Source organism: Xiphophorus hellerii, chromosome 18 (assembly GCF_003331165.1).
Source record: "Xiphophorus hellerii strain 12219 chromosome 18, Xiphophorus_hellerii-4.1, whole genome shotgun sequence".
Taxonomy (NCBI): Eukaryota; Metazoa; Chordata; class Actinopteri; order Cyprinodontiformes; family Poeciliidae; genus Xiphophorus; species Xiphophorus hellerii.
In genome coordinates this window covers 10528101-10549216 of record NC_045689.1, presented here as the reverse complement: position 1 = coordinate 10549216, position 21116 = coordinate 10528101, and the positions used below count along the sequence as shown (strand labels likewise).

General features: G+C 38.0%; 1 protein-coding gene across 1 annotated transcript; it reads left to right on the top strand.

Annotated features, from left to right (window-relative positions):
• Nucleotides 1-940: 940 nt before the first annotated feature.
• Nucleotides 941-14630, top strand: LOC116737388 (solute carrier family 25 member 36-A-like). The gene is made up of 7 exons (XM_032590504.1): nucleotides 941-1391; nucleotides 3241-3405; nucleotides 5024-5101; nucleotides 6613-6713; nucleotides 8482-8548; nucleotides 9323-9612; nucleotides 9700-14630. The coding sequence occupies exons 1-7, from the start codon at nucleotides 1351-1353 to the stop codon at nucleotides 9891-9893; spliced, it is 936 nt and encodes a 311-aa protein (XP_032446395.1). The 5' UTR covers nucleotides 941-1350; the 3' UTR covers nucleotides 9894-14630.
• The last annotated feature ends 6486 nt before the right edge of the window (nucleotides 14631-21116 follow it).

The following is a 21116-nucleotide window of genomic DNA, read 5'->3' as shown; positions in this document are numbered from 1 at the left end:
AAGGCAGTATGAGTTTTATTTTCCTGTCCCACTTTGGAAGCCTATGTTAAATGTGGAGTATACTTCAGTTGTCTTCTATTTTTTCTCTCACAGTTGTCACCACAACCAGGATACACTGTCTAAAAAGAGCTACTGTATCAAAAATTTAGATCATGAACTCTATCTGGCAGTTGCAACCAATAGTTCCTTTCTTTCAGAAGAAAAATCATAACCTGCAACCCATTTGACTTATGTAACACAGATGAGACCCTGGATGGACTGGCGACCCGTCCAGGGTGTACCCCGCCTCTCGCTCGTTGACCACTGGAGATAGGCACCAGCACCCTGGCAATCCTACTAGGGATAAGAGTGTAAAGATAATGGATGGATGGATGAATGGAACATATTTGATGAATAATGAATTGCCAACTCAAACTGCATAAGGATTCTGTATCAGTTCTCTTCAGGAACTCAGGTGAGAGTTCTGCATTTTATCTGAAAGTCCAAGGTTCAAATGTCTGATCATGCCAGTTAGTTAGTTGGCTATAAAAGGGTTACTATGCAAATATGTAAGATGTGTTTTACCGTGATTGTTAAAGAAACAGAGCAAAATGAATTCAAAGAATGGATATGTCTGCTTCAAGTCTGAGTAAAAGACAGTAGAGCAAAACAATTTGTACAACTATTACAAATTACAACATAAGAGATAATTTTGGCATAATATTAAAACTCATCTTTAAAATATCATTAATCCAAAACCAGTGAAACGGTCAGATTTAATGACTCAGATCTTTTCACCCAGTCTCTGGTCTCACCACCTCTACAGCTCTGATGATCTCTGCCCTTCAAAATAAAGGTGGCTATCACGTGAAGGAGTAGTGACGGGGCGGGCCTTAGGCACCCCTCAGCCAATCACGTTCACTGTTTTGCGGCTTGCCATTCGATGATAAACATTGCGACCTGACCCGCTGAGCACACAGTCAGGCAAAACACGTCAACGTGGGGAGGTCAGACAGAGCGAATCCTCCCATTTCTGCAAGTCGCAGTGTTAGACTTTAATTAATAGGCTACTTTACAGATACGAACACTTTGATGAAGTAGTGTCCTGTTTCGGAAGGTGGAGACGCTAAGCTTGTGCTCCGACATCCACCTTTATCACAGAAAACCTGTTAGCTTCGTTAGCTAACGCGAGCTAGCTCAGTTAGCTGTTACCTACTCTCGTTTTCTTGTACGCAGCTGACCTCGAACATAAGACAGGCGGACAGTGTAGCAGTTTTGTCATTTCGGGGTCGCTTACCCCGTGGCTTGACATCCGTGGCTCCCTTCGTCGCTGTGTGGCTCTCCGCGGACGGTTCTCGAATATGATACACAATGAGTCAAAGAGATACTTTAGTTCATCTGTTTGCTGGGGGGTGAGTATGTTCTACAGTCGTGTACGCCAGAAGCTAAGCTAGTTAGCTCTGTGCTAGCAGCTACCAGCTAGATGAAGCTTTTCAATAATTACAGTGGTATGTAAATGTAAGTGGAATGTTATTAAATGTAGTCCTGTAATTGTGTAGCTTAAACATCAGCCTGACAGATATGAGCTACAAAGGCTCGTCCCTGATTGTGTACCCGTACGAGCTGACACTTCAATGACAGTTATATATATGAATGAAATGGCTAGCTTGTGGTCACGCCTTCCGTTTTTGTTAACAATCAGTAAAAGCAATACTATTTCCTATGTTGTTGTTTTTTTAAAGTAACAATTTTTTCAGGTTTAATGTGCAGTATTTACTCTGCGTATTAGCCCTAATTGCATAAAAATGCAAGAAAAATGGCATATAGAAGCCACATACCAACAGGAGTTCTGAGATATAAAGCAATAACTGAATGTCTCATTCTTTGCTAGATCCAGTTTAAGCATGGTAATGAAGATTTATTTACTTTGAGTTATTTAACCCCACTTTACATATTTTAGAAAATGTATAATATCGACATTTTGTTTGCGTATAGGCCGATAATTCAGCTCAGCTTGCTTTTACATATCGCAATTTCACAAGAAATATTCCAAAGTACGTTGCAAAACAATAGGATTTAAACCATGTACAACTACAAAGACATATGTTATTAAATGCCATCTAATACAATTCACTCATATAGGCTAATTCAAATTCAGTTCGATGCTGTCAAATTTAATTCTACTTTTAATACAATCCAACTATATGCAGTTCATAATGCTACTGGTAATCTCTCAAAAGGAACCCAACTGTTTGCATATAACCACTGATATTGCAAAAGTCCCTTTGCCTAAGCAAGAACAGATCTTTTCAGGAAGAGACCTTTAGCAGAACCTGGTTCAGTGTGAACTTGTATGCAAATGCCATGACTTACTGGGAGTTGAGTCCAAAACAAAAAAGATGAGAGTAGAAAGTAACTTTGAGCACTTTGCTGTGCTTTCACTGCAGTTTTTTTCTGCTACTTTGTGGTTTTATTGTTATTTTACAAGCCTTTTTGATGTTAAACAGCTTTTCCCTTTAAATAAAATCTGCTTTGATTAAATCAAACCAGGAAAATTTGAGTAGTGAGATTGCAGTCATCTATGTTGTGTATGTGCTAAATAACTCAATCTTGAGCTCATCCCCACATGCTTTCACTAGTGAGAAGTCGTACATCTTCAGTTTTCTACAGTAGTTTTATGTCCTTTGCCTGCCAAAGAGCTCTCTAACCGGACCCCCTCCGGCTGGTTTGTTACGGATTGAAAATTAACCAGTAATGAGAGATAACCCCACTTGATATTCCCTACTCTGGTCCTGCCCAGCCTAGTGCGGTCCTACTTTGATTAGCTCAATCGTGTAGCACATATACATATTGTTTTTGTCTTTTGTTATCAGTGTGTCTGAGATTAGGCTTTTTAGAAACAACTGAGCTGTTTTTTATGAATGCTTTGGTCCTGGTAGGAGATTCACTGAAAAAGAAAGTTAAGGGAGGGAATGTGAAGTAAGATTGTTTTCATACACTTGTAGATTCCTTTTTTTGCGTAGGCTTTATAAAGCTTTGCTTTTAAAAAATATGGGAATAACTAATTTATCATTTCATGTCTTTGTGTCTTGCTGACCTATCTGAATTTATTTTTCTATTTTAAACACAAATTTACAGTATTGTAAGATTATGTTTTTAGCAGAAAAACACTTGAAAAGGTGAATTTCAGAGTTTAAAAACGTGTGCATTTGATGTCAGGATTTTTTTATATCTTGCTTGTCTTCTTTATTTTTGTACCAGATGTGGGGGCACTGTAGGAGCCATATTGACGTGTCCACTGGAAGTGGTGAAGACTCGTCTGCAGTCTTCCTCCATCACTCTCTATGTGTCTGAGGTCCAACTAAGTACCGTCAATGGGCCCAGCGTGACCCGTGTGTCTCCACCAGGCCCCCTGCACTGTCTAAAGTGAGTAGTCGAGTAGTTTCTTTCCTTTTAGATTCATAAGTACAGAATATACTTTGTCTTCAAATGGAGATACCAAGTCTTTCAAATGCATTCTTCTCCTCTGATCAGTTTTATCAGGATACAACCACACATAATCATTTTGTAAGGATTTTATGTTATAGACCAGCACAATCTAGAGCACATTTGTAAAGAGGAATACAAATTAAAATCTGAAAGGTGTATTGTCCTCAGTCCTTTTTGAGTTAATATTTGGTAGACCCACCTTTTGGTTAAAACTAAATCTGCAAATCTTTTGGTTTATGTCTCTCAGCTTTGCACATTTACAGACTGAAACTTTTACCCATTGTTGGTTGCTGAATAGCTCAAACTCAATCAGATTGGACAGAGAGCAACTCATGAATTTTTTAATCTTTGTGTACATTCTCAAGCAGATGCGCATTATGCCACTTTAATTTTTTTCTGAACTACACATAACTCTGGTTGTATAATTAGGGTTATTGTCCTAATGGAAAGTCAGTCTTGCTCCATTCTCAAGTCTTGCAGCATCTAACATATTTTTTTTCAGAAATGCCCTTAGCAACATGCCAGAACAGCATCACCACATAATGATACAGCCACCACCATGCTTCTCTGTTGAGATGAGATGATCAGGGTGATGATAGCACTTCACTTTTCTTTAGTAAAAATATTTGTGTATAATTTTCTGTGGTTTAAAACTATGCTCTGCTTTGTGTTTTTCTATCAGCTAAAATCCCAGCAAACTATTGTTTGTTGTCATAGTGTAGAATGTGAAATGATGAAAAACCTATAAATGTGTACCTGCCTCTGCTATATTCGTGGGCCTTTTTTCGTCGGTAACCAAGCTTAAAGTGAGATGAATGCAACTTTTGTTATGTGAAGCATTTGGCTCCGGCTTTTTCTTTACTCGCTCCTTGCACCGCATTGTGGCTTTTGTTTTTGTTTACTGTGTCCAGGGTCCCCCAGGAAGTGGCCACAGTAACCACTTCCTGAAACCAAATGTTATGATCTCAGTGATTGGACAAACTGTTTAAAAAAACAAAAAAAACTGCTTAAGCTAGACGACAACAGAAACTATCATAAATTGAAAGTTGTTTACTGGAATCCTGAGATTACTGACAGAGCATGACTCAGCATGGCTGTTAAAGGGAAATAAGATCCAACATGTGTGAACAGAAACAACTCAAGTTCAGGGCAGAGCATAATGTAGGAGCTTATATTTGATAAATTATTGTATGTCCAAATGATCTTGACTGAGAATCCAAAATGTCAGACTATTTTTATAATTGTGTTCCACTGACACATCTTAGGCTTTGCATGTAGGTCAAAGTTCCTCTGCCACTTGAATAGAGTTTGGTTTGGTGTCATGGCGGTGTGACAGCGGTAGCAAAAATAGCTTCAACAAATGCTATCACCAACATCGAACAACAAAATGTTCAACGTCATGAGTCAAAATGAAATATTTTAGACCAAAAACTGACTGTACCAGAATAGACTGGTTTTAATTTAGATTGTGCATAGTTGTTGGGAAATTTGTTCATTCTTTAACAATTATGTGATTGTAGAGATAAATATGTGTGTTTGTGTGTTTTGTACTCAGACTGATTTTGGAGAAAGAGGGACCTCGATCTCTCTTCAGAGGCTTGGGGCCAAACTTAGTGGGCGTGGCACCTTCCAGGTGAGCTCTCTTCTACTTTAATGGTCAACACAGCATCTATCTGAATAAATACCCTCAACAACATCAATTATTGCCCATCTTAAATTAAGACATGGAAACATTTTCTTTCAATATATTGCTTTGACAAATCCTGTTAGTATTATAATTCTGCCAGCACTTTCTTTCTTTTATTTCTTTGCCGTTTCGGTAGTTAAAGGAGTTCCATAGGGTTCTGTGTTGGGAACTGTGATGTTTTGGAGTACAAAACTTCAGTCAAATATGACATGACTGAAGTTTTGTACTCCAAAACTTTGAGTACAAATCTCAATCTTTCCTGTAGAAGCTCACTGTTGGTCAGTTACCTCCATTGGCACTGTTGGACTTGCTCATGTTAAGCTAACGCCTGTGTAAGCGCTGCATCACACAGAAAAATAAAAAAAACAAGTATGTTTCAATCACCATCTGTCCACTGTAACCCTTTGATTGGTTTATGCTATATAGCAGAAATATATGTTAAACATTGTAAAACTTTTTAACAAATGTTTTCAAACACTGAAATATTAGATTAGCTGGAGGAGTTACTCCCACTCCCCTGATGGCTGAAAATAAAAGTCCATCAGTTGAATAAAACCAGAAAAAAAATGCTTAATGACAAAGGTTTAATACATGAAGATAAATCAGACAGATAAAAATATCTTTTTTATTAGAAACTGCTTTATTATTTCTAGTTTGTAGCATGTAGTAGGCATGCACAGTTTTTCGTTAACGTGGACGGGTTCTGTACATTAGCTGTCATTATGAGCCACTCATAATGAGTGGTTACTTGTGTTGAGGTTACTCAACACAAGTAACCTTAAAAAACAAGATTTTTTAAGGTTACTTGGCAACAGAGACACATTAAGAGAGCACGGTCATTAAGGTGCCGTTCATGCTCATGGCTTTCTCAGCAGTTTGCGCATTGGAGACATGGCAACAACAGCTGGCGCGTAATTAGGAAACTCACAGACGGCGATTTACAGTGCGTTTCTCCACATTAATGAGAAGAGGAAAGTGAGGACTAATAACACAGAGCTGATGCTGAGGGGAACAGGTGGCACTGTTCAGAGTACATAGTGTTTGATTACATGAATGAATTCTGCTGTCACTGCAAAAAAAAAGTGAAGACGCCTCCAAAGCAAAACTTTAGATTATAACATGATGGATATGCATTGTTATTGATGTTGCAACGCACACAAACAGTTGTACTGAAAATGAAAAACAAAAATAAGTGTGTGCCTTATTTTCTGAATGGCATTTGTCTGAAGAGATGGTGAAAATTAATTCTGCTGTTGGTGTTTCATCTCATGAATTATTAAAACTCACTAAGCAGATCCTGTCTGTGTATAATTAGGAACCTGACTTGCAGTTGGTGGTTTAAAGTAATTTGTTTTGTAGAGAAATAAAAAAAAGGGAAAAAAGTGTCCTACTTAGCTTGTTTGACCTCATTCAGGTAAAACACCCACTGATCCAATTGTTGCTTTTCCTTCAAACAGAGCAATCTACTTTGCTGCTTACTCCACCGCCAAAGAGAAGCTGAACGCTGTGTTGGAACCGGACTCTACGCAAGTGCACATGCTGTCGGCTGGAATGGCAGGTAACCATGAGATCAGACTGACAGGGCAGTGCCGTGTCAAATTCAGCAACCAAGTGAGCAGCTTTTTTTTTCAGCAAATGATTTCTGTGTGGTTTAGTGTCGGGTTGCTGTTAGTTACTATGGTGCTGCAAGATCAGACTTGAGTGCAGTGGGGGGGGTTGTGCTGCTATGTAGAGCTATAGAAGTAGTTTTCTGCTTTGGTTTTATAGTGCCTGAAGTAAAAGTAAGTTAAATAACCAGATAATGACTTATGGAGAATATTCTGAATTCTTTTTCATGTTTTGTCATGTTACAAATTCAAACTTTTATTTTGGTGGATTTTATCAGATAGACCAACACAAAATTGTGTTGGTCTGTGATGTGAAAGGAAAATTAGAAATGGTTTTCAAAACAAATCAGAGTTGGGAGATCCAGCTACTTGGTAAACAACTTTGTGTTGGTCTTCTACATAAAATACCTGAAAAATACAATAAAAGTTGTTGGGTGTACCAGAAGAAGAAGCACTGTATTTACTAAAACAATTTCTATTTCAACGGATAAAATAAAAAATCGATACAGTAATACAGTTGTGTTTTGTCGGTTTCTGCTCTGAAGGACTCTAATCCTTCTGTAGAAAACAGATCTGTCAGTCACACAGTCAGACAGCTACAGCTTTGTGTGTGATACTGGGTGAAACAGAGAGTGGACTCCACTGATGCTTTTAGTGGACCGTAACTTTGGCCTTTTAAAAGGCTAGTCAAGGTCGGCATGTGTCAGTGGGTCTCCCTTTCAGTTTCACTCAACACATTGTTTAGTGTTTGCACTGTGAGAGCAGAACTGGATGAGGTGTCAGCAGTCTCAGCACAGTGCTTTCCTATGACATGGTCCATGAAAAGCTGCTTTAGATTAATAAAATTTAATTTATTTTTTTGACTCTGCTTCACATTTAGCTTAATCCGTACAGAACAGCATGACATTAAAGATGTACTTCAAAATTATTTTGATGGTAATAGAAATGTATGAACAAAGATTTCCAGAATAAACAAATGGCACCTAAATGATGGAGAAATATATTAGAGGGCTGAAAATTCAGAAGGTAACTTGCACTGTTCAGCTGTCCCTGTTCCTCTCGTGTGATCTGTTTGAGGATGATAATTTTTTCTTAGTTGTTTTTTTTTCGGTTTGTGGTGGATTAATTCCTGTGTTTTTGTGGGGAATGGGGAGTCAAATGGTTGCATGCCGGTCATGTTGCTACACACAAGCCTGTGTCTGTTTTAGGCTTTTACTCTACCGTAGCTCTCCTCTCGCAAGGGCATGAGACCCCCGCACCACCAGGGGTCTCTAGCTGCATCTGTGAGGAGTTACTTGGGTCTGCGTGAGTACTCACCACAGATCTGTGCCTCTCTTTTTGTACCTGGTTCTTCTCTTTCTCTTTCAGTATTTTTGTCCTCTCCTCCCTTACTATGTTTTTATTTTTTTTGTTTCATTTGTAAAAGCTATTACAGCTAAATACAGCTTCCCTAACATGCTGTTACTCACACCTGATGGTCTATAAACAGGCTATATTTCCTTCTATAAGCTGCCTTTATAGAGCTTAGATTTATGTAGTTTTAAAACAAGTTTTCACCATTTTATTCTATTGCTGACATGGACACAGCTACAAGAACATTTACATATTGCTGTGATTTTACAGTATTGCTAAATATCACAAATGGCAGCTTAAAACATAGCTTATTGTATTTTAGAAGTTTCTGGTTGTGTAATCCTCCTGTTTTTTCTCCTTCCTTAGGTTTTACAGCCATCACTGCAACAAATCCAATATGGCTCATAAAAACGCGCTTACAGTTGGATGCAAGGTAAACATTATACTGAGATGGCAGATGTAGAAACTGCAGAATGACTTTGGTAGGAACACTAGCTGCTTTGATTTTGACTTGTGGGAATTCTCTGAATTTTTTTATTGATTTTAAGGAATGTAAAATTCTTTAAGGCTTTGCTGATTCTTGTTGGGGACAGCATTTGACTTGTAAAACATGAGTGCGAAAAATATTTTCTCCTCTTTATGATTGCTTAAAATATTCAGGTTTTTTGTTCAAAATGACTATGCAAATCTTTAAACCACAAGTTTATTTACCATTCATAATAATCACTTCTGTGATTTGTCACTTGTATATTGGGAACTGATTGTACCATGTTAAAAGAAGCTCATTAACAAGCATTAAACTTGCCTCTGTAATGGTACTTAATTAAACAAAATCTAATAGTAAGAGGAAAAGATCCTGGGGCTGAAATGATTAAGGCGATTTAGTAAATTGATAATTGAAATAATCATCAACTAATTTAGCAATCATTAACTAGAGTATACAGATTCAAAAATGGCCATTTGCTGGAAGAACACACTCACACCAGTTTTTAATCAAAAACTGAACAAAAAATAAATGCATGCTTTTAAGATGGAGAAAAACCCAACTTTGTCTGTAAATATGTTAAGTCTGCTTGAAGTGATGCTCTCAGTATTTGCTTGTGCTTATTTTTGTGTCGCCTCTGCTGCCATATGCAAATCAAATGCCAGAGGATGCTTTGTGCTTTTCACATCATTCCACATCCCTCTTTTTTTATTATTATTTCAGGAATCGAGGGGAGCGGAGGATGAGTGCGTTGGAGTGCGTTCGTCGGGTGTACAAAGCAGACGGCTTTCGTGGATTCTACAGGGGAATGTCTGCATCCTACGCCGGCATCTCAGAGACTGTGATCCACTTTGTTATCTATGAAAACATTAAGCGGCGCCTCTTGGAGGCCAAAACGCCGCAGAACATGGACGAAGAAGAAGAGGCATCAAAAGATGCTTCGGACTTTGTCGGGATGATGCTTGCTGCTGCCACATCCAAGACTTGTGCCACAACTATTGCTTATCCTCATGGTGAGAGTTGGAGGTCAATTATAAGCAGCTAAAGCTAAATTACGATCTTTTTTAAATTTTTACTTACCCAAATCATTTAATTTGCAGAGGTAATCCGCACCAGGCTACGAGAAGAGGGCACCAAGTATCGTTCCTTCTTCCAGACTCTAACCACAGTACCCAGAGAGGAGGGCTACCGCGCCCTGTATCGCGGCCTCGCCACCCACCTGGTACGCCAGATTCCTAACACCGCCATCATGATGTGCACCTATGAGCTGACTGTCTACCTCCTGAACGGTTAAAACCTCCCTACCCCTAAGAGAGTTTGTGTAACCCTAGCCCTGATCAGACATGGAGAGGAGAAAACAGCAGCACCTGCACATTAGTTAGCACTGCTAACAATCTGCTTGATGGAAATGGTTAGAGAAAGCACCTCGGTCTTTGTCTCAAAAGCAAGGCCTTGGAGTTTTGTTTTACAACCAAAGGAAAGGCACAAGGATACTCACATTCACTCTGGAAGTTATTGTTTTGATTTCTGTTCTGCCCCTTGTTCAGGTTCAGAGTTCTGAAGTAGGAACCCGACAAGTTGTTGGCAACTCCTGTATAAATGTGAAAAAATAGCCTTAAAATGCATGTTTTATTGCAGCAACATAATCTCACTGAAAATGTGAACATTTTTAACCTGTCATGTGACTCCTTTTATTGATCTTCATAATTATTTTGAATAAAATCACTGGTGGCCCAATTATTGCCATTGCTGTTGGTAGCAATTTATCCAAATGTCTGTTTTGCCAGTAGGTGAGCATTTGGAGGTTAAATGTTGGAGCATACAAACAAAAAGATGTTGGACCATTTCTGTTTTCACAATTACTGAAAATTGTCTAAGACCCTGTCCTCCTTTCAACTCACCCCAGCCTTTTCTATTGGGTTACATTTGAGGACAGGGATGACATGGGAAAATATTTTTGTGTAAATTTGGTCATATGTTTTTGATCATTATTTTTCTCAGTGTTGTCAGCTTCTGATACAATAGACTCAATATTCCCAGTTCCTTTGGAGGAGAAGTGAATCCTCATCACCTCATCAGATTCTCTTGTGTGCTTAACATTGGGCATAAAGTGCTCTCCTTCCTATTCATCTCTTCTTTTACGATACACAAATCTAACTCAGTCCAAACCAGAGAGTTCAAGTTCAGCAAACTCCCCATGTTTACATTTGTGATGGTATAACACAAATAGCTTTTTCCTTACATCGGCCCAAACAAATGGAGATCGGATCTAATGGCTGTTTTTGTGATTTGTTGACTTCCAACATCCAATATTCAGAGATATTTTTAACATCCGGCTCACTGTGTGGTGTAGAAAAGCCAATTGTGACTCCTCGACCAGCCTATCTGCCAGAAGAGGTGTACCATGTCAGTAAAACATGTGATTGCATTATTGTTACTTACGTTAGTAGTGAAGTACCACAGGGTTCAGTGCTCGGACCAATTATTTTTACTATGGCATGGGATCATTTTCTTCTGTAATGATGATGATATTCGGCTATATTTATCCCAGGACAGTCTCCTTGTAAAGGAGATTTTGTTTTATCCTGGGTAAATTAAGGTTAAATAAAAATAAAATAAATCCCTCAGCTTTTAGTCACTAAAATATACACTAGATGTTGGCATCTGGGGCAGTAAAAGGCTTTTCAACTCACCAAATGTTTCACTGGCATCCAGAGTGAGAATCCACTGTGCCTGAACCATAATATCCTACCAAATATAAAATAGAAGAATTCTTTCCAATTTTGATATTGGAAATAGTAAAATTGTGTTGTGCAGCTCAGTTGTTGTGCCATCCGTGATTTTGTTCAGTTATTCCCTTGTGTGATTTTTTTATTTTATTTTATTTTTTGTCAACTGAATAAATTACAAGTTTATTTTTCATAGCAAGATTATGTTGCTGCAGTAAAATGATTTTACTCGCATATTTCTCACACCTCTTTACCAGGCAAGCCATCCAATTGACCTGCAGCCTTTAAATCGGTTCAAACTGCATAAAATGGAGTACAAAAAAATTGTTCAAAACCTGTTGTAGTTCTCGCGATGATTAAAGTAGCACATAGTACTCCCTGTATCCTTCAGAATCAAAGTGAGGTGGAACGACGAGAAAGAAAGATTGCCTGAGGGGCAAAGGAGGGAAAAGATGATGTGCCTCGTGTAAAATCGACCCGCAGACGGAGATGCACAGCAAACAAGTCGCACAAGTTTTCATTTGAAAGGTTTTCTGCGTTTCCAGTATTGGAGTTTCTATCAGAACAGACACGTTTACAGAGTTCATACAGTTTAAAATCAGCCGGTGCTTGGCAGTGAAGTCTGTAGGCGCGGCTGACTTCTGAACCAGTGGGTGTTTGTGTTTTAAGTGAAAAGTCATCTGGCTACCGCAGAACTGAATCCAGTTCTCAAACTAACTGAATGTACATAAAGAAGAGCCAAGAAAGGATATTATACTCACCCATGTTGTGAATTAAAAAGTTAATATAATTAACAAATTCTAACAAAATTTGTGATTTTTTTATATATATATATACCCGCTTAGAAAAATATATATTACCTCTAAAATGTGATTGTGTTGCAGTTTTGAGCCCGTTGTGGGAAATTTTTAGTGCATTTTATCTAGGGGAGAGCAGACTTATCCCATCACTAGTTGCAGTTATCTACATAGAAGGTATTGTTCAAATCGCACTTTTCCAGAACTTTCTCCAGAAGTCATAATTTTTATTTTTTTTCCCCTCAACTTTGTGGTGGAGACAGGCTTGTTTTACAGGTGAGGACAATCCTCTTGTGTTTACACCTGGACACCCATAGTGTTTAGCCAGCTAAGTGGAAGAAGTGGACAATAAAATGCTCGTCATAAACGCACATTCATTAAACTTTCTCATCTCTGTGTATGTTTTACTATTTATATGTGAAGCATTTCGCTTTTATTTTTTGTTGTTTTCTGTGCATAAATGTTGTTTGCAGAGATCAAATTTATCTTCGTAGGAAAAACCAGATTTCTGATCTGACTTCATTTGTAATAATTAACCCCAAAGCGAACACCTGAGTGCAGCCTTCAACTTGGTCACCCATTGTTTTTCTGAGACTGTGAGGAATCATTTTAATACTATTTCCTAAAAAAAAACAAAAAAACTTTATGTTGTACAAGGTAACTAATAACAAAAAAAAAATGTTGAAAGGAAATCCCTGCTATGACCTAGTTGCAGTAGTGTGCACACCATTACTAATGCCTCCTTTAGATCAGTTTCTGCATTTAGTTTTCTTTGGAGTTTGTCGGAAACTCACTCTTGTCTTCAGGTGACCGGTTCTCTGGACACTGCCTAAGGTGTCCAGAGGTTTGGTATGTTTCCAAACTTTGTCCTCAGCTTTCTATCAGTCACCTAAAGATTTTACATCTGAACTTGCTTTTTGAAATGTTCACAACTTTTCTCACCTTAACACAAACTGTTGTTGCATCTGAAGATGAGGTGCTCCTTACCATGATGCTCCCACCACCATGTTAGGGTGTAAATACGATGTTCTCTCGCTGACATACCGCATTTCTTCAAGAAGTAGGCTCAACTGGATAATAACACATTGGCTCACAAGGTTTTAGGAGACTCTAGGTAGGTCTGGGTGGTTTTTTTTAGGACAAAATAGTTCTGTCTTGCAGGGAAATACCACATGTAGAACACAACCAGTTGGTACTTCCTGCAGCTCTTTTACTATCACTTCAACCTCTCTCCAGCTTTCCTGGCCCATTTCTTTTCCTCAATTTTCTTAAAACATAATTTTTTTTTCAACCTCCCTGTTGTGCTTTATTTTTCTTAGTAATCGGGACTGTCCCCCCCCTTTTTGTTTCACATCTAATACCGTAGAACTAATTGTATGTGCTTCTCCTGACTGATACATTTATTCACTGAGATTATTTGTAATGTCTATGCAAGAGAAGCAAATGTCAGTAAAAATCTGCTGATAGAGCTGAACTTTATTTCAGGTCCTTCAGATAGAATGGGTTTCAGATGTGAACTGAAGAAGACTAAATGCTGGAACTGGAACTGAAATGTTGCCAACAGATGTGCAAAAGGGTCACTGCTAATTTGTACTCTCATTTCTCCCCCTGATTGTTTCCAGGTGAATAGAGTAAAGTCAAGATATGTGGAAAACATTTTTAAAATGATTTCTCAGTCTCAATTTTTTTACATAGAAATACCTGGCTTTTTACACAGTAGTTTTGAGAATTTCTCTATGTTCCAGTCTCTGGTTTCCAGCTTCAGAACTGAGTTCTGAGAGTTTCTCTATGTTCCAGACTCTGGTTTCCAGCTTCAGAACTGACCCTTGATATGACCCCACCCTGTTTTGTTCACTTTTATGATGAAAACAGCAGGGGGAAACCCTCTGTGTTCCTACGGTGAAGGACCATCAGTTAATGATTCCAGTTCCCAGGCCCCAGTTGCTGCTGGTCGTCAACATGTATCTATGGGACCCCCGGCCCTAACCAGAAATGATCCTTCCATGCAAATATGAAGTAAAATCTCAAGATCTTGACACTTAGTAATTCAATTTTTTTCTTTTCCTGACATTTCAAGCTGTTCTGTCAGGTATCTGTTGCCAACTTGTCATGTAGATACCAGTGAAGAGTTGTAGTTGGATGAACAGACCCCTTAAGTGTTCATAAGTAGACATTTCCTCCCTTGTGTCATTGTCTGTCTGAAGGATTTATTCAGCCCTCCTACTTGCCTTTGTGTGTCAGTGAGTTTGCCTCTGTGTATTTCTACATGAGTTACATAACAGTTCTCATTGGCTTGTATTTTGTATGGAAGAGACCATATAGAAGTGTGTGTTGAAAACCTGAAGACAGTGTTTTGTTGTTTCTGTTTTGTTTTTTTTTTAATAATTTGCTCTCACCCTTTAGTGTTTTTTCCATGTCAAAGATGAGCCTGCTGAGGCTCAGTCTATGCATTCTGGTTTTACCTGTTTTTGTAAGAGAAAATGACAATAAAATGAAAGAAGTGTATGTAACTTGCTTTGTTTTTCTTCTTCTTCCTCTTCCTGTTTGTTTTGCTTATGTTTCCAGTATTTTGACCTATGTACACTTGTAAAAATATCTGTAGGGTTTTAAAATAACTTTTTGGCATTTTTGTCAAATTATAAGCATACAAATAAGGATATGATTTGATTGACCAAGACAAAGTTGCATGAAAAGAACAGCTTAATTTTTTTTTTACTTGCAGTATTTGAGTCATTGAAGTAATGCTACTGTTGCTTGAGTATAATTTTCGTCTGCTCTGCCTCTGATTAAGAGTCAGAAAAGCAAAAATACACAACAACCCTACTGAATGAGCACCTGAAGAACAAACAAGGTAGTTTTGAGTAATTTGCTTCATCTGTTTCCAGGGCTGTTTTAATAACCATAGATCAAACCTTTGTCAATGAGCTGATTTTCATCTCTCCTTTAACATCCACTAAAATGTTTTATGAGAGTAAAGAGATGATGCAAATATTTCAAAAACCAAGGTAAACTGGATTTTATTGGACTCTGCCAAGGTACACTGAATGCAGCATGATTTGATGTTGGATTTAGGTTTGTTTGGCTTTACTTAGCTGGTGGGGATTTTAGACAAAAATAACTTCGAGAAGTTTCTTAAGAAATCAAAAGGAGCAAAACCAACAAATATTCACTTTCTCCCAAACCAAAGCACACTGGACCTTTTTAGGGAGCCTCCTCCGTTGTCCAGTACAATGTAAATGGTTTAGCCCATCATTTCATTGGATATGACTAGTAATAAAGTATTAATACATCCATCCATTTTCTGTACACCCTTGTCCCTAGTGGGGTCGGGAGGAGTGCTAGTGCCTATCTCCAGTTAACGTTCTGGGCGCGAGGCAGGGTACACCCTGGACAGGTTGCCAGTCTGTCTCAGATTAATACATTGACTTGTAAAAATAAATAGCCATTCAAAAAAATGTATAAGCCTTCTTCAGTATTGAGTAACTGTTTTATCAAAACAATCATTCTAAATATTTAAACAAATATACAGTCAGACTGATCTAAAGTTATGGGCAAACTTTGGTAATTTACAGACTAAAATTCCAAAATTAGAAATAAACCAGGTAGGAGAAACACTTTTTCAAAAAAAATATATTTTTAACATAAGACTCTTTTTGTTTTACATCATTGTTCTACATGCAGTAAAATAAATGCTGTGCTTACTCAATAAGTTCTTCAAAAATAATAGTAAAAACTATGGTGTAGTAAAAATACTCTCTCAAGTACCTTTTTACCAAAAATAGTTACTAAATTAAATATAACTTGTTACTACACATCTCTGCTTATTAGACTAGGGAAAAAAACAGCTCAGATAGTTTTGGGTTAGTTTTTGTTTTCATGTTTTGTGTGATAGTTGTAAACACATTTCCTGCCAGCAGGTGGCAGTGTGGTCGGGCCCAGATGGCCTCTGTGACCTTCTCCAGTGAGACATTGGAGCTGGAACTGCAAAAAGACACCCTGCTGCTGTTGAAGTCCAAAACACATAAAATATCCAAATAAAATACAACCACATCAAGCATTTTTTACTGTTACATACAAACATCGGAATCTTTCCACAAAAAAGGAGTAGCATGCTCTAACTGGGAATAAATACGGGTAAAAAGATACCAAAGGGAAGGTGAGATGGCTGAGAAACACACTTCCCTAATTCACAGCTTATTTCCTGGACCTGAATAGCAGCACCTTAGTGTCACATTTGCAGTTACAGAAGCAGACTGACTCACGCACCGCCTGGGTTTATTTTGTATGTGACTGAAAGGGAGGAGTGTGCTTTCCCGAAAGTTTCTGCCATGAACGGCAGTATTCTTGGCATAATCGGAAGAACCAGAGGGTGATGGTGGCGTCTCACTTGTAAACCAAAAACTGGGGACAACATTGTAGGATGAAGCAAGAAGTGGGGAAGCCAGTGGATTTATTGCCAGTGGATTTATTGTCTTCCAAATGAAAAGTAAAAGATTAAACATGGTTTTCCGTGTTTAGTCTCTGATTTAGTCCTGAATGCAGCATCTTTAACATGATTTCAGTATTTTTTTCATGCTTTTTTATGCATAAGGACACAAATTGGTGCAGTATTAATAAATAAAAGCAAAATTATACCATCCATCTATACCTGCTCGTCATTGCAAGGTCATGAAGAAGCTAGTGCCTATTTCTAGGGACCATGGAATAAGAGGTGGGGTATAAACCCAGGACCTTCTTGCTGCAAGGCAATAGTGCTACCAATTCCATCACTGTGCAGCTACACAGTTGTACCAGGTTCTCAAAATTCTTATATAAATAGCAACTAGGAAACAAAGGCATGCATTTCTATTCAGCCTGCTGAGTCAATTAACAGCTGCACTTACAGCTGCAAGTCTTTGGGGTATGATTCTACCAGGGTTGTTTTTCCTATTCTCTATAAAACACCTCATACTCAGTCAGACCGGGCAGAGAGCATCTGGAAACATGAGTTTTCATGCCAACTCATGAACATGCTTTGATCTAAACCAGTGATCCAAAGCTGTCCTTGAGGGTCAATATCCAGCATGTTTGAGACCCGCAGAGTTAAGTGCACCTAAATTTAATAGTGTTATTTCTTGCACCACTGGGAGAGAGAACAAATTTCTATCTTTTTCTGTGCAGGCAGGCATTTAAACAGAAATCTAAACAAGTACAAGTACAGATCAAAATGATCCAACTACAAAACCAACTGACTACCAAAACACAAGTACCCACAATGGCACGGTTTTCCACAATGGCTTACATCCTTCCACTTTTTCATAAAAAACAGATTTTTAGATTGCATGTCTCATGGTACAGATTCTTCCACCTGCACCATGGATCAAATAGAGTATGTTGAAGTTTTTGGGTTTGACACAACAAAACGTGGAGAGTTGAACCATGCAGATTAGGTACTAGTGGAAAAGGGTCATGCAGTACTTTTGCTAGGTACTTGATGAAAATGTGAGTATTCAGCTGAATCAGGTAATTTTTAAAGTCTTCCAGTCCTTTTAAACTTTTATTGCATCAAAAGACTTTTTGCTTCATTTGCAGAGCCTGATATGGGAATCATTTTTTGCTAAAATCCAGGCTTAAGAAGAAATATCACTGGTCCTTAAAGGGACACTCAGAAGATTTATGAATGGCATTTTGAACGGCCCTTCACATAGAAGCACTTGGTAAAGTGTAGGACAAGAAATCCCCTCTAATAAAAGCTTTAAAAGTGAAGAAAATGCTACTCTTTCCTTCCTGCAAGTCAGCAGCAATCTCTGCTTATGCTGAGCTCCAGTTTCCTCAGAGGTCAGCGAACACATTCAAATAGCCTACAACCGTTTTTGGATAAGCAAGCACTTTAGCAATATTATATACTGGACAATACCGTATGTATCGTTTTTAATGAGACAAACTTACAGAAGTGCTAATAAAACATTTTTTACTCTGGAATATTCATAGTCCTGGATTGTCTCTTATACACTTGTCTGTTCATCTTAATATATGTACATGGTTTGGGATAAATTTAATCCTGTATTTATTTCAAATTAAATGGTAAACATTACATATATTGCATGTATGAATAACCATTTGTAAAAAATATAGTGATTACATTGTTGTATTTAAGGCTTGCCATAAATACAGTATGAAGCCAGGACAAACTTTGTTCTGTGATATGGTTAGCTCAGCTGTCGGCTTGCCAAATCATCTCTTTGCCAAAGCAAAGAGAGAATTTACTGGCACACTGGTGAACCGTGACATCAGAGGTGTAAATTGCCCAACTAAACGATATTAGTGGTGTTGAGTGATGGAACTGGAAGTTGGCCCACTCAAACCAAACTCTGCTTTGTGTCCTGCATAATCTTGGGCTGCCTCCAATAGTATCTTATATGGACGAGGATTTTGCTGAGAATCATCCTACTATCTACAAGTATTGTTTCTTTTAGTAGGAAAGTTATTTCTATAACTTATCTTCTGCAGCGCTGCAGGAAGAAGAACCCCGGTGTTACACTGACTGACGGCACTCCAGAATGCCTCCGGGAGGTACGGGCTGCAAAAAAGGCAGCCCCTACCTCCTCTGTCTCCTCTGAAATAGCTCTTTCTTTTTTTTGGAGAGCAAATTATTTTATTATTTTGGCCTTTTCTAACTGTACTGCTATGAACTTTAATATAAGGCATTCAGTCTGTTGAGGTTCTACCTCTGCAGATTCTTTTTCTGTTCATTTCTGACATTTAATGACTTCGTCAGTTTTTGCACTACTTCACCCATTCAAATCTAAATCAGAATTGGCTGCTCTTTCAGGACATGATGCCTATGAATTCTTCTGTTTATATCTTTTAAAAAAGAAAACATTTTAAAGTAATTTATTCCTATAGAATAGAAATAGAAAAGCTTTCAAATCATCAAACAGCTTGTGCTCTTTGAAGGCTCATTTCTTCCCCTTACATTCACCTAGAAATGCCATTCAATCTTTAAATAGGTCACAAGACAATGCTCTATCATCACGTACTTGAGCTTTCAAATATATTTCACCATTTTTACGAGATCAAAGTTTAAATATCATGAGGCTTTTGATCAAATTCTGCCTAATGCTCATGACATCACAGACACGCCATTCAACTGAGGCTGTGCAACTCAAAATTACTGCAAACTAATTATGCCTGCTGCCAATTCTTTAACATTAGGTCAAATTTTCATAGATCAGAATGGTTTAACTGTTGTCCTTTCCAATACACTGAGATTTCAGCTAGCAGAGTCTTAAAGAATTTAAACTTCATAGCTCAAAAACAAGAAAATCTCATCCACTTCTTCAAGGACAACAATGTAAAAATCAGAGCAGGTACAGCAAGAACAAATGCATCATTGCTTTTAACTCACACCTGTGTCCACATTTCTGACCCTTTAATACAATAAAATCTGAGTTTGATCTATAATTAACCCAAAAAAGTAAAGTAATTTTGGTTTAGTGGGTTTATCTATTTATTTTTTGCTTTGTACTTTGTAATTTTTCTAAGCAAAAAATCTTTTATCATTCCAAAGTCTGATTATTTTACCTCAAGTAGTTCCAAAATTGTGAAGATTTGTAGCAGAAAGCTAAAATTTTTCTAGCGTATGCACCCTCTAGGTCAGGGGTGGGCATCTCCAGGCCTCGAGGGCCGGTCTCCTGCAACTTTTAGATGTACCTCTACTTCAACACACCTGAGTCAAATAATGAGGTCATTAGCAGGACTCTGGAGAACTTGACTGCACTTAGGAGGTGATTCAACTGTTGGATTCAAGCGTGTTGGATCAGAGAGACATCTAAGAGTTGCAGGACACCAGCCCTCGAGGACCAGGATTGCCCACCCCTGCTCTAGGTTTATGAAGCTCTGGGTAGTGAGACATATCGCCTATCTAAAATAAGGTGTTTATTTCAGCTTCATATAAAAACCAATAATCTATTCCACACTGTAAACAGTTCCCTTTCGTTAGAGACCCTCTGTGGAACATAAACAGGACTTTTCCTGTTAGCTGGCCTCTAATCAATTTATAGGAGACCCATGGACTGGACTGGAAGGTGATGGCCTAAACCCTCTGATGCATGACAAATTGACTATACAGTCTGCCATGAGTGGGACTTTTTGGACCCGTGTTTCAATCAATGTGTTTTTATGCTACTTTTGTCATTTTGATTCAAAATAATGTTTTGTATAATACGTTGTGCTGTGTTTTATTTCACACAAGAATTATTTCATGTTTGAAATATTTTCATTTTTCACTTTTTTAAGCATTATTAGAACAATTGGTAGAACATTTTTAAAACGAAATGACAACAGCAATTTTACCACAGCAAAGTTGGAACAATGTCAACGTTCATTGTGTGTGTGGGGGGGGGGGGTGCATGGGCGTGTGTGTGTTGATGAGAAACAAAGATTCCCATTAAATTCCATAGGAAATGAATGTGGGTCATTTTGGACCCACTTATGGAAGAATGGGGTAGTAATATAAAACATGATATTTCTTAAAATGTATAAAAGGTAAATAAAAAATTTGAATTGCATGATGTCAATAACATGTTTGTTGAGGAATACCTGGAATATGAAGTGATGAAAATTTTAATTACAAAGATACTACAAAAAGATAACATCACTGGGTCCAAAAGGACCCACTTATGCATCAGAGGGTTAACATATCCAGCATCACGAGACCATCAGTCCAAAACACATAGCTGCTTTTTCAAGCCATTCTGCAGTGAGTCATTAAAAGTCTGGTTCGACATTTTTGATAAACTCACTTGCCAAGAGTTGTTGCAAAAGATCAATAGCACTCTTATTCCTGTCCATTAGGAGTGACCCTGCAGCCAGGAGATGCCTGGCTCAACACTGGAAGGACAAGGGGGGGAAGATGTATCTATCTATAAACTGTCACCACAAGCAGTAAAATGTTTGTTGCTCACTTTGAAACCATGTCTCAGTAAGATGGAGGCAGCTTCAGCTGCATAT

Excerpts from the sequence above, each read along its gene's own strand:
- LOC116737388 (XM_032590504.1), top strand. The coding sequence starts at position 1,351 with ATGAGTCAAAGAGATACTTTAGTTCATCTGTTTGCTGGGGG. Across the intron at positions 3,406-5,023 it reads GGCCCCCTGCACTGTCTAAA|ACTGATTTTGGAGAAAGAGG; the intron begins GTGAGTAGTCGA and ends TTTTGTACTCAG. Across the intron at positions 6,714-8,481 it reads GCTGTCGGCTGGAATGGCAG|GTTTTACAGCCATCACTGCA; the intron begins GTAACCATGAGA and ends CTCCTTCCTTAG.